The sequence below is a fragment of the Pleurodeles waltl genome, chromosome 11, assembly GCF_031143425.1.
Source record: "Pleurodeles waltl isolate 20211129_DDA chromosome 11, aPleWal1.hap1.20221129, whole genome shotgun sequence".
NCBI classification, from domain to species: domain Eukaryota; kingdom Metazoa; phylum Chordata; class Amphibia; order Caudata; family Salamandridae; genus Pleurodeles; species Pleurodeles waltl.
In genome coordinates this window covers 738,239,838-738,253,560 of record NC_090450.1, presented here as the reverse complement: position 1 = coordinate 738,253,560, position 13,723 = coordinate 738,239,838, and the positions used below count along the sequence as shown (strand labels likewise).

The window sequence follows — 13,723 nt, the reverse complement described above, 5'->3', positions numbered from 1 at the left end:
TAGATAGATAGATAGATAGATAGATAGATAATGTATATGCCAACTTACCGATCGCTGAACAACCCTTCCAAAGTGCTTGTTCAACACGGCAAGAAGATGAATTGACCGTGGTTGAAGAAGAAAAAGACCGAGCTCAACAGGATGTGTATGAGGGTTGTGTGTTACAACGTCGAGATCAATATTGCACCTTCCTGAAGTTCACAATATGGCCTACCACTATATTGTAAACCGGTAAGCAGGTGTAAGGAAGTATAGATTTGTTACTTTAACACCCACCTATGTAAATTGACAATAGTGTGGTAGTTATTAATGTGGTTGATGTCAAACAGCGCACTTGTGGGAAAGCCAGAGCGACATATGGAAAGGAAATAGCGACTATTTCCAGGATTTAGGGGGCGTTTGAAAGAAACAGTATCAAACTAGAAGAGCAAGAGGTCAGGATTTTGGAACTTTGCACATTACATGCTATGACAGTGCCATTTGGAGCCCAGTAACCATCTATTTCCATAACATTGTATGGAAAATCCTTGCAAAATGTGTCAGCTAGGCTGTGCTACTGCTGCATTAATTCTCTTTTTCTCAGAGGCAATTGAAATAACTGCAAACAAAGCACACAAATTAAGAGAAAACAGTTGAAGCTTAAGTTAAATTGTGTGCACAAACTATGAATGAATGGGGCCCCTCGTGCATAATTGTTCTGCAAGACTGTGGTTTTCCTTAATGAATGACACCGCTGCTGGGTCCTGGGTCAAGGGAGAGGGTTTCTACACTCACTGAGGTGAAGTGAACTCATGCGTGCCTTTGTGGATAAATACATAGCTGTTATCGAAATCACAAGGTATTCACTCCTATTACAGGAGCAAGGAAAGTTCCAATTCATTTATCAGAGTAAAATGTTCCCAATAACAGCCTTCATTATGTTTTATTTTCATGTACTGAATTGCCTGCAGCAGCAGTGAAAGGTTACGGCGAGGAGGACTGTAGTATATTGCTACATACCTTTATCTCCTCAGAGTTACGAGCTGACAAGGGTGCTGCAGTAAAGTGACGGAAGGCAGCCAGCACCCGGGACACAATATGTACTTTGAACCAAGAGTTTACTGTTTCGAAGCCAGGACAATAGACACGCTGCCTTGAGTGCAGTGCTGTAATCAGGAAATCCACTACAAACTGCTTTTACCTCGAGTGTAATGATTTAAGATGCCTAGAGCAGTGGTTCCCAAACCTTTGACCTCTGTGGACCCCCGCTTTATCATTGGTAGAACCTGGGGACCCCCCCCTGAATAATTATAGGAATCTGGGGAACCACCACAGAGTCCATACTGAAAGCTGGGGGCCTAATCTGTTAATATTGTTTAAATTTCTAAGCAGTCGCAGACCCCCTGAGAAGGCTTTGCGGCCCCCCAGGGGTCCCCGGACCACAGGCTGGGAACCACTGGCCTAGAGTATCAATTCAGCTCCAAAATCATTGCAATCTGGCTAGAGTGCACGCAGGTAAACCTATGAAGAAATAATTACAATAGACTAGTCTTGATTGAATACGTTCCTGAACTAGTCTTCCTAAATTGTCGAGGAAGTATTGTGATAATTGTTTTAACGACTTGCATCAAGAAACAACATTTAGCGGTCATTTTGTCGATATGTGTGGTAAAAGATAATACTGGGATTTCGTGTATAAGTGAGAGGAGCAGAAGGAAGGCAAGTCATTAGGCCACCAAAATATAGAAAGGTTGCCAAAACAAGAATATTTGTTTTTTGGGTTGGGGTGGTGTGAATTACAGCACCAGTGTATATGCAGTCCTTAAACTGAACTGTAGAAGTGAGTGTTGCCAACCAGCTGAATAATCAATTACATATCATATTCATACGTGTAGAGCTGCCAATTGCAGGTTACAGGAGTAACCGCAGCAAGGAGAGAAACACATTTTAAATAAGATAGGGCCTATGCTAAATCTGAGGTACCCCTAGGGTACCTAATTGAACGTACTTGAATGATGAACAGTAAGGGAACAAAGTAACTTTTAAAGAAAATTAGTGATTCAATTCTTTGAAAAATAAACAAGAGTTAGATAATCTGGATATAAATATTCAGAGTATCCGTATCAGTACCTTCTGTTTATGTAGTTGTTTGAAAGGTTTATCAATTGCTAATGCATCTAGTAATACCACTAGAACTCCAGTTGTTTGAAAGGTTAATCCATTACTAATGCTTCTAGTGTTATTACCAGAAATGCAACTTTCCAAGCCAATTCCTTGATCCATTTCTTGTGACTGGGTGGAAATGGTGGGCTCATAAGCCTTGAAAGTACCTTATTTAATTCCAAACTATGGTCATTGTTTGAAGGGAATTTTAGCACAAAAAAGGAGGCAATACATGGCACTTTCAATGGAGACCTGCAATATTATGCCATCTTATATGTCTTTCACAGCAGCAAGGCATACTCTTACTGATGCATAGAACAACCACTTGTTTATTAGGTGTAGGATGTAAGACATTAAATGGTTAACTTCACAATACATACACGTTTCTGAAACCACTATGATGTTTTCGGTTAATGAAAAACATAATATTGCGTTAGGGATCTTGGCTTCTCTTGTCACTTCTAAGTGTTCTTGTGAGACTTTCAAATTACAAGAAAGCAACTTTAGGAGCAAAGCTGCTTAGTTCAGAAATCTGCGGTTGACGTAATCACCTGCTTTATTGTCAATGGTCTTAGCTGTACTCAAGCTGAGAATACCAAACTTTGTTACCAAACCAAAAACATTTTAAATTGGTTTTCCTTGATTCAAATAGCCACACAAAAATTAAAGAATCAAACGTTTGGGTCAACATACATCACGTTGATCATGCAATGGAGTTTAACAATATGATACACTCTGACTTCCTAATCCCTACAAACATTCATTTCCCCAATCCCCTTGATCGTAAAACATTACTTACCCATCGGTTGCCAGACCAAACAATAACATATCCACTGTCCTCACACTTTCTCAATTTTCTTCTGACAACCTCTTGCCTCTACCACTATGTAAGAGCCCATGTTTTTGCATCATTCCTCAAATATCGTTATCTCATGACTGACCCATAGTCTCGCCAGGTATCTTTTTGTTCCTGTAAGTCTCAAGTTTCATTGGAATTCGAAATATTTTGGTGGGGGGCTATCACTCCATACTCCCAGTACTGTAATTCGTTCTCTCCCTAGACCCCAGCCTGTAAGGCCTCACACACGATTTCCAGAAGCTTTGAAATCCGGGGTATAACCACATGGTGTGCTACAATGAACCCTGTAGGTTGCACCCTCTCAGGCATAGAGGGGAGGCGTAGAGCGTCATTGTTTGGTGGAGGCGGTCCCTCTGGGAGCAGATCCATGACCTCAACGCTAATGCCTTTGTAATGTGACTTATAGTATGCCCCTTGGGTGTACTGAGATTGATAGGAGCTTTGCGGCTTTTGAGCAGTGTCCTTGTCTGTGGGGATACTTGTATTTGATAACCCTCTATACTGGACTTTCTGAAAGGAACCCCTGTGGTGGTATGTCTGTAAGGCACCCATAGCCTTTGGGGTATCAGTGTCTTTCTTAATTTTTCTAGCATTTCCTCTACCTGTTGTACAGAGAGATGCTCCCCATTGAATGGCTAATTTAGTAGGCGTTACCGTACATCAGGTTTGAAGCCAGACACTCTATGCTGGTGTTAACCTTCCCTGCACTTGTGTCTGCTGCATCTAAGGCACATTGAATGGTGGTATTATACATGATCCTCCCTTACTCTACCAGTTCTGCCCCACTCTGCTTGTATTGGTCAGGGAGATGCTGGAATAATTCTTGCATCTCATCCCATTGTGCCCTGTTGTACCTAGAGAAGAGGCCTACTAAATTTGCTATCCTGAAGTGGTTGGTTGTTTGTACTGCCACACGCTTCCCCAACACTTCGTACTTCTTGCTCTCTTTGTCAGTGGGGGGGGGGGGAGCACTGCCAGTACACTCGGGATTTGCCTGTTTTCTTGCAGTATGTACCACCAGAGAATCAGGAGGAATATGCCCCTTGATATATGTTGGGTTGGATATGGGCTGCTTAACGATTTCAGCAATGGGCTTAAGCATGCCCTTTAACATTGGCAAGGATTTACTGTACACTGCAATCCAGATAGCAGTGCTATGCAGAAATTATCCTCATCTTCTAGTGTGTGCATACCTACCTTATAGTGGTGTGCAGTCCTACGCAGGACTTCATGGTAAATTGTTGTGTCGTCAGGTCAGGATCATCTTGTAGGTCTATATCATAGTCATGCAATGCCTTGTCAACATTTTCATGGTCACCTTGTGGATCTGAAAAATATTATGCTTCATGGGGTCAATATTACCCCTGTGTTATGCTTCCCAAAAGACAATGGTATGGGTGATCCCCACAGGTGAGGAAAGTGTTGTGGTGCTGATGGATGAGCATGTGGTGTAGCTGATGCTGGCAGCACAGAAGGAACGGGTGGTGGAGGAGAGGGTACAGTTAATGGTGGAATAGGAGGGGGGAGGAGGTAGGAGTTGGGGAAACAGTATGGGGCTAGTACCCCATCTTTACGTTTCTTTCATGGGATCTTTAGTGGCTTAGGCCTCATGATCTCCTCCTCTGGTTTTTTTCCTCTTAGAAAGCGTGCTTGTTGGTGCTGGAGGTGGTTTTGTAACTACCCTTCCAGTGTCTGGGTTAATATACAGAGTCTTTTGTTTGGCATTATATTTTTCTTTCAGTTTGGTGAGTATAGGATCAACAGGTCGCTCTTTCGACTCCATGGTGGTCTTAGTTATTTTCGGCACCGAGGTTGGTTGCGAAGCCAATGGTTTGGGTGCAAAGGTATTTTTGGTGCTGAGGTGTGCTTGGCATGGAGCAATGCCTTTGGCCTTGTTGGATTTTCCAGGTGCGAGGTTTGTGTTTTTGACGTCGGCACAGAGGCAGGCTTCGACTTCAGGATGGTCGTGCCACTGATTTATCGGTGCCTTTGTGTGTTTGTTTAGGCAGAGAGACAGGTGTCTGGTCCTTTGTCTTATGCCAGAGACCTCTATGGTCAGAGGGCAGTGGGGTTCCATGGGCTGTTGGGTATGTTTTTGTGTGGGAGTGGGAGGCTTTCGCTGGTGTACTTAAGTTCCCTTTCAAGGTTGTAGGCTCAAACTCAAGAATCGGACTCTTCCCTGCTGCTGCAAGTAGACTAGGGATGTCCCGGAGCTCCGAGATAGATTTCAGAACCCAATGGCAGAGAAAAACAACCTAACAAAGGAGCCACAATACAGACTATAGGGGTCACCATACCTTGTGACTCGAAAGCTTTTTTTTTAAGCAAAACAAGTTGCAAATGTCAGAGTCCAATACTAAATGCAAGAAGTATGCTAGACATATGTATCTACAGCCAACACATACTAAGAATAGTTATTTTCAGTGTTAGTGTTATGGCAGAGAATTCCATATGGAAGAGTCCTGTGTATGGCAGGACAGAATGCCAAATTTCTTGGTTGAGTAGTCATTAGGAGTTGGCTGGCAGGCTAAAGGCTTTTAGTTGTAGGCAAAGGATGAACAATTTGGAACTGGAATTTGGCGATTGACCTAAGAGCACCCTGTGGCTGAGACAAAGTGCTGAATAAAAAATAAAAAAGGATTGCTAGGGCCCTTGAACAGGATTTCCATTTTCTTGATATTCAAACAGTCTGTTTTTCTGCACTCTGTAAACAACTTGTTTGGATATGATTGGTCCTGATGTTCAAACCCCCATAAGAAAAGCTTGGTCAAAGATTGCAACTGTCTGTTGGGTGACATTGAGGAGATCAAAATGGTAAATAGTGAGGCATTTATTGGGTGGATGGTAAATATGAGTACAAACAAATTATGTGATAGGGCTTGTGACCATCCTGGTTATCATGTAGTCAAAAGAATCATGGGCCTTGTAACTCTAACAGAGAATGAGTTAAGGTAACTTGCGCAACTCATCACTTCTACTTATGTTTCTGTAATTAGTTAGGATATTATAATCTGGAGTGAGGGGACTGAAAAGGTTGGGCGAAGAAGAGTATTTTGACCAATTGTCAGTGATGGCCACAAAGTGAAAGGCACTGTTTAGTATAAGGCCACTGAAGGTGTAGGCATTTTTTGACTGAAGATCTGACATTAAATAGGCTGTCAGTTACGGAGCTGATAAATAGAGAGACATGTTTAAGACTTCAGCAGGGACTGTGGGGATGGGGAAGACAGGATATGTAGAGATGTGTGGGCAGTCGTAATTGAAAGCTCCAATAGGTCTTAATTCTGGTGGAGAATGTTGCGTTAAGGTGAAGCTTAGACCGCTCCTCCCCGGGGAGCAGCATATCATTGCCTCTATTTAACGCTTCAGATAATCTGTCATAGACCTACTCTGATCCTACATTCTACAAATCAATGCCTACAGTGATGGCATGCACAGCTACCTGCATGTCATAAGCTAATGAGGCCATTTCTGAAATGTTTCCAAGGGTTGCAAAATGAATACTCTGGATGGGAGAAACAGCCTCAAATTAACTGAGCTGAAATGCAACTCTCAGGTACTTTCAATCTCTTTAAGAAGTTAGACATTCTTTATCCCTGGCACTGCCCACCTCTGCTTGGTCCCAAACTGTTGTCATGCTGCCCGCGAGTTCCTGCAAGGTCTGTGGCCTGGACCAGGAGCAGTTGGTCAGCTGGCTGGAATCAGACAACTACACTGTAAATAATGGGTAAAGTGAGGTCCTTACGTTCCTTGTGGTGCTCATTAGCAAGATGGCCTGTGGAGATCACGGAGATACTTGCTACCAGCTTTCAGACCGTGGGCCCAATGCTGGTTAGCATGGATGCAAGATCTGTGGACTCAAGGACAAGAAGGGAAGGAAGTCTTCAGGTTCTCCTTACGAAATGCACACTAACTACTGATGAAGCCCCAAATAGAAGCATGAGATACACCAAGGTAAAGCTGACGTACGGATTAAAACGCGAAAGAAGAGATCATATGTGTTTATGACAATTTACTCAAGAAACAGATAATATTGTAAGTAATATGAATAATAAAAAGTATTTCTGAACTAAAAAAGGGAAGAATTAACATTAATTGTTCTTGATTATATAATAATGTTGAATAACCTTGTATAAGGAGAGATTTAATTTTGAATGGATCTTACTTTAAGTTACGTGCCAAAAGCTAGAACATGTACAACAAGATATGGAAGGAACCATTAGATCAAATCAATTAAATCGTTGCCTGCGCCTGCTTCCAACATTCACTGAAGAGGCAATACACATCAAAGTGAAGGTCATGTAACTAGTAGTTGTGAGGGATGCTGACCCCAGTCTGAATTTTTGCAGGTAGTGATATAGTCAAGCCCCTTTTCTATTGACTCAAACTTCCCACATAACTCTTCTCTTCAGCCTTGGTGACAATGACTCCATTCTTATTGGCACCCAGTGAATATTCTGCTTCAATATGCCAATAACTAATACGCATTATGCATGCAAACTCAAGAGATTAGAAAACGTTAAGAACCACCCTTATTTCCCCACTCATTCCTGTGTAGATATTCTTTGGTCTTAAAGAAATTCCATCCAATCATATCTCAACTGAAAATGGTTAACATTGGGTGGATGGCAAAGCCAATATCAATATTAGGATAAGCTGCATCAAGGCCCTGCCATCTACTACTTCCAGGAAAAGGTAAACATTACCACCCTTCAGACTCACTGCAATCAGCATTTGCAAAACCCTTAGTAGCATTAAGGAATAACTGTAGAAAAGTAGGGAACAGATGCTTCTTTTCAACTGCACTCAGCCTGAGAAACAGGCTATTATTAGTCACTTCTGCCATCCGTAGCCTCCTTTCTGGAAGAATGTATTTCTGTGAAGAGTTTACAGAGCATGTTCTATGCCAAAAGCTTCTTGGTGCTAGTGATAACCAATACACAATGGATGCAGGGTAGCAATTAAGTGGGCATGGTTACAGGTCATCACACTTTTTTCTAAATTTCAATAAATCAGATTGTTTACATGTGTCAATTGAAAGATAGCTCCAAAAGTCTGTCGGATTCAACACAAAAGGCTTTGCCACCACCCGCAATATCTTACACTATTACTAGCCACATAAAATCTGTAGACCTTAGCAGTAGGTCTGGATGATACAGCTTAAAAAGCAGTCAGCCAGAAACGAAGTTCCTCCTCTGCAACTTGCTTTATGGGCCAAGCAAAAGAATGATCTTTAGTACAAGACCTACTCAGCTTTAACAAAACCCTGGCTGTAGCATTCTGAATGAACTGCAGTTTACAAACTGCTATCTTGGGTACACCATGATAGAGTTACAATAGTCAAGATGCAAGGAAGCAGACAGATTAACGACGGCCACTCTATGTAAGGTAGATAAAATAATTAAAATGATTTTAACAAGAATCTGAAAGACTGGACGAGGTAAGCCAGGGGACAAACATTGCTGTAAGGGGGATGAAATTATTCCTAAAGAGACACAGCACTTTATAGTGTTACAAACATCTGTCCGGCATCTGAGGAAAGGCTTTTACAAAATTATGTAGGAAGTAGATCTTGCAGGGCTCTTACCAGACTCTCTCACAAGACGCAACCCGGTCTATAGGTTAAAATTAATTTAAAACTGTGGCTCATTCGTAGCCAGCGTTAAACACTCAGAGCATAGAAAGAATTAGGTTTGATGAGAATGTATTTATTCACAGAGACACGGAACTGCATAGCGACTGAGATGGACCAATTCCAATTTTTGACAAGGAAGACAGAAGGTCTGATAGCGTAGACTAGAAATCCTTGGCTAAGATGGGGGAGCTTAATTTCTTATTGTGTGATACATGGATTGTGCAGCTCTTATTAGGTGGTTGTCCAATCTTATTTGTTTCTGCTATGCCAGCTTAGCATCAAATCTGTAAGCTCTACAGCAAAACAGTGTAAGACTGCGCAAGATACTTTGTGCAACAGAAAGGTATGCAAATACATTGTCACGTAATGCCATACCAGAGACTTGCTTCCACTGTGAAGTTTACAATACACAAGTACAATATAAAAGGCAAAATTAACGGGGCTGAACAAGACTCCCTTCCATGTACTTGGATCCAACGCCACATGAATCTGTGCTTGTCTTACAGGGCAGATGATTCATCTACTTGGATCAGTGCCATACCTGTGACAATTTCAGTATTGGAAAATAGGATCAGTGAGAAGAAAGCAGAGAGGTAAATGCCTGTCTGTACCTGGAGCGAGCTGCCAGGATGGCCTTGTGTGCAGGTCTTGGGTGACCATCTAACAGTAGAGTGATGTCGCAGAACTCTGTGCCGGAGGCCTCCAGGCATGCCTTCATATCCTGCACCAGTGAGGTACCTGAAACAAGCCAAACACAGGGGAAACGACAGAGAGAACTGAGGTGATTAGTGGGCAAATAAATCAGAAGCAATTATGAACCTGCTCACCAAAACATTCAACCTTATCCTTTGGGGAATGCTTAACAGGGTTGTGGTACATTATAAAAACAAACAAGTGCATCGGGTACATTATGAAAAAAACGAAACACCACATACTGTGGATTAAACCTGTGTAGAGCGCTGCAGGGGGTGCAGATATTCAAGACATCCATATCTTTTATTCAAATGTTTTTTCTTCCCAAGGCACCAGATTGCTTGCTATTGGCTAAGACTTATTCATGTATTCCACCCATCATCTCCGTCTTTCAGTGTAATGTCTTAATTGCTACGGGTTTGCCGAGAAGAGGCCTTGTGACCGCTGTGCTATATGACTCAAGCAGCATCTCAATGAGGAGATAAAATGTGGAAAAAACTGGCCGGGATTGCTTGTGTTTCCATCTAAAGGGGACCTGGCCTAGTAGTTGGTAATGACTGTTTATGCTGAAGGAGGACTGATTTGCATAAGTGGGTCCCTTTCTGGAGTGGCGAGAAGGGCAAAAAAAGAGCATGGACTGGAAAACAGCAGGGATTACCAATGGCTGAGACTCATAAGCGTTCTACCCCCGACCTTTGAGTTTCAGGATTACATACTAAACAGCTGTCAAAGCAAAGACAGACACTTAAACACTAAGCTGAGCATTAACAATAATTACGTGCGTTAGAGGGACAAACCAATTCTCCAAATTGAGCATCAAGAGTCTATCGACATAAGTGCAGAGTTTTTCTGACAGAGTTGTGGCTGGGAAGTACTTGTTAGCCTAGAATATAATCAGTATTCAGATAGAATACTGCAATGCAGGACTGTGTCCTATCTGTGTCAGGTAACGTCTCTGGTGTGCAGGATCTTCTTGATATTTCGAATCTCTACCCTCCGTAAAATGTAATGTGGAAAGATATTCTGACACCTGGTTGCAGGTTGTGAGTAGTGGGGAGCAGGGTGGAGGCATCGGGGGCTCGAGATCTCGCTCTCTATCCAATATCCGATACCTGCTCTGATGAAATGCAGCCCCCATGCCGAAGCATGAAAGCAGTTTGGGACTATTTTGGAACTGGTAGCTATTAGTGCTCTTGGGTCCTGTTGCAGCAGTTGAATGATCCTGTAAGGACTTATGACTTGGGAAGTTAGAGGATATTACGCAATGCTAAGCCATTTCAAACTTTAATAAAATGTGGAAAAAGGGGGTGCCATTCTGCCATGCTGCATCCACTAATTGATAAGCACGTCTCGTTTTCCACAGTATGCATTCAATGGTGACAAGGTTTGCTGCTTCACCGATCCTTATTAAGAGCTTTCAGCCTGTGAGTTCTTTAATTGAGTGCGTTTCTCATTTCAGACGTGATAGGATTTTGCTTTCAGATCTCCAAATTCATAGGATCGGTTTGCGCTGTATGCTCATTTACGATTTGCCAAGATACAATCTGTATGCGTTTTGTGGTTTGTTTGCGATCTGCCAATTTCTTGTCATTTTAATTTGCCCTGGTTCCACCATCAGCAGCAACAGTTTCAGGTACCAGACGTCAGAAGACTAAGAACCAGTCGCAGTACTCGGGAGGTACACGGACCTCAGCCAGTTGCAGCACTTCTATTCCACCGATCTTGATCAGCCGCAGACCTCATGACCTGACCAATGATGTGATGGATGACATTACAAATGACGTCACTGGTGAAATTGCATATCACTGTAACATGACATTATCAATACCATTACTAATGAAACTGTATCATTTCTTTGTTTCGATATGTATGGTTACATAAGGATGTGTTGTTAAGTTCTGTTGCGAGATCAACAATGTTACATTTGAAGGGCAAGTGGTTTGCTTACTAACCATGACTGGCAAATATATGGGGATTCTGTGTTTTGTAGAATGATAGAACTTAACTCGAAACATATGGGAATGTCCTATAAGCAGAAGAAAATTAATAATTTAAAGTTTCAGTGTTTCTTTTTTTATAATTCATATCCCTCTTTTGCTTCCAAACCTGGCTGCACATGCTCTTCAGCTGTATGCACCCTGTGTTCGCATTCTAGACCCAACGCCCTACCTTCATAGCACCAAGCTCTAGTCCCCAGCGTTTGGTCAGCCACACGCCCAGATTCCTCTGCACATAACTTTGGATGACAACCAATGGCTGTGCCTAGTGGGGTTTGGCCATTACATTATTTTGTATCCTGGTCCAATGGTGCTGGGGATATTAATATCAGGATGCAAGACCATCGCCCACCTAGGTGCCGTGCTTCATCATTGGACTCCGCATCATGCTAAGCAGGCAGTGCAATGCGCGGCAGGCCCTTCTTGCAGGGGCACTTTTGGTCAGATCTTTAATATGCCCAGTTTCAGTGAGATAGAGGGGATCGTGGGTGTCACAGAAATATGCTAACATTGTCTGTAGAGAACGCAGCTCCTTTCCTTTTATTTATTCTATAGTGTTCTAGGACAAGATTAAAACAAAAACAAAAAAAACAAAGAGACAAATTGATTGAACATTAATTGTTCCTTTATCCAATAAAATGGTCTACATGTTTCACACCTATCTACCTGTCAAGGTCACTTGGCATTTTTTCAGGGCCGGAAATCGAATGCCCTACTATTTATGTAAGGCATATTGATATTATTTGCCCTCAATCCAAAATCATGTGGCTATGGGTGAAGTAAACCCACAAGTGCAGGGAAATCAGGTAATATTGTGTCTTTGTATCCCTTATGTAGCACTATGAGGACGGTAGGAAGCTGGCTCTCTATTTAGTATACCAAAAAGAGGTATGCTGTGTAAAGAGTCCAGATATTCCTTTAGAAGTGGACAGGGCTTTATTTAAAAATCCCAAGTGGTAGGGTGGTCGAGCAGCTTAGGCTAATCAAAGGGGAGTGTTAAACATGTGGTGCATACACACAGTCATTAAATGAGACACACACATGTACACTAAATAAGGAGATCCACACCAATTTAGAAAAATAACACATTTTTAAATATATTTTGTAACACCAAGAACTTCGTTAATGGGTAAGTACTTTTTAAGTTAGCAATTTTTAAGTATACAGCAAATACACTTGCATTGACTTTAACGTGGTAATGTGATCCTATGGGGAAGAAACATATACTGCATATGGGTATTTAGCAGCAACTTATGGGTCTGTTCTTCTGGACTTAAGGTAGATATGGGGCAAGGTCCAACACACCACCAAAAGGTCACCTTGGTTCATTCTGGGTCGTCTGGGTGCAGAGGTGCCCTGTTAAAGTCAACGGGGATCAGTTCAGTTAGAAAGGTGCTGCTGAAGAGACAGTTTTGTAGTTGCCTGTGAAAACAGGCTGCAGGTGTGGACTGAGGTACCAGCCTGGGCACACCCATAGGTAGGCTCCCCTCTGGAGGGTCTCAGGACCCCGTGGGCACCATTGGTCCACTCCTCCTCAGGCTGTGGAGCTTGGCGCAGTGGTGATTTAAGGCATCTGGTCACGATAGTGAAAAGGCTCTTGCGGTTCCTGCTTTTCCTGCAGATAGAGGCTGCAGGCAGGGACTGGGGAGCCAGTTCGACTAAACCCAAAGTGAGGCTCAGCTCTTGAGGGTCTTTGGGTGCTACAGACCCTGTAAGTTCTTCTGGACTCAGGCTGTGGGGCTCGGGTGCAGAGGTCTTTGGTCCAGAAGGTCGTGGCTGTCAGAGGCACTCGGTTTTTAGTGCCTCCAAGATGCAGGGAAGTAGCTCTGCTATTCAATGTGAGATACTGGCTCTTTGGCGAAGTGCTTGTAGTCCCCTCCTATACTTTTGGAGGTTACACAGTGACAGGACGAGTCATCGCAATTGTCGGGAGCAGCAGACAGGCCGATAGGGTTGGCACCAAGTCAGTCGCAGGTCCTCAGTTCTTGCTTCTTCGGCTCTGCTTTGTCCTTCTTCTTCTGTAGTCAGTCGAATCTGAGTTTTGGTGGCAGTGGGCCACCTAACTACTGAATTTAGGGGTGCTGAGGGGAGTGAAGGGTAGTAGCCAATGGGCTCTGTACCCCTAAGGCCACTGCACCCCCTATATGGCCCCTTCCTCTGGGGGTGGGAATAACCTACTCCCAGAGTTCCTAATGCCACCACATACAAGATGGTGGAATTCTTTCTTTCGTGGTCACTTCAGGTAACCCACCCTAGGGGTGTGAATAGCCTGCAAGTAAAACACGTCCCCCCTGCCTAGATGCCGAATTGGCCTGAGGGCTGGGGTGGCATCCTGCAGGTCTCGGGGAAGCCAGACACGCATATGAAAGGCAGTGTGCTTTTTGAAGCTCCCTACCT

General features: G+C 43.0%; 1 protein-coding gene across 1 annotated transcript in view; it reads right to left on the bottom strand.

Moving 5' to 3' along the window:
- Positions 1-13,723, bottom strand: part of LZTR1 (leucine zipper like post translational regulator 1) — a 198,798-nt gene that overhangs the window by 60,154 nt on the left and 124,921 nt on the right. Inside the window, exon 16 of the mRNA XM_069214442.1 lies at positions 9,248-9,374. Within this exon, the coding sequence (XP_069070543.1) occupies positions 9,248-9,374 (127 nt within the window). The remainder of the gene's footprint in view (positions 1-9,247; positions 9,375-13,723) is intronic.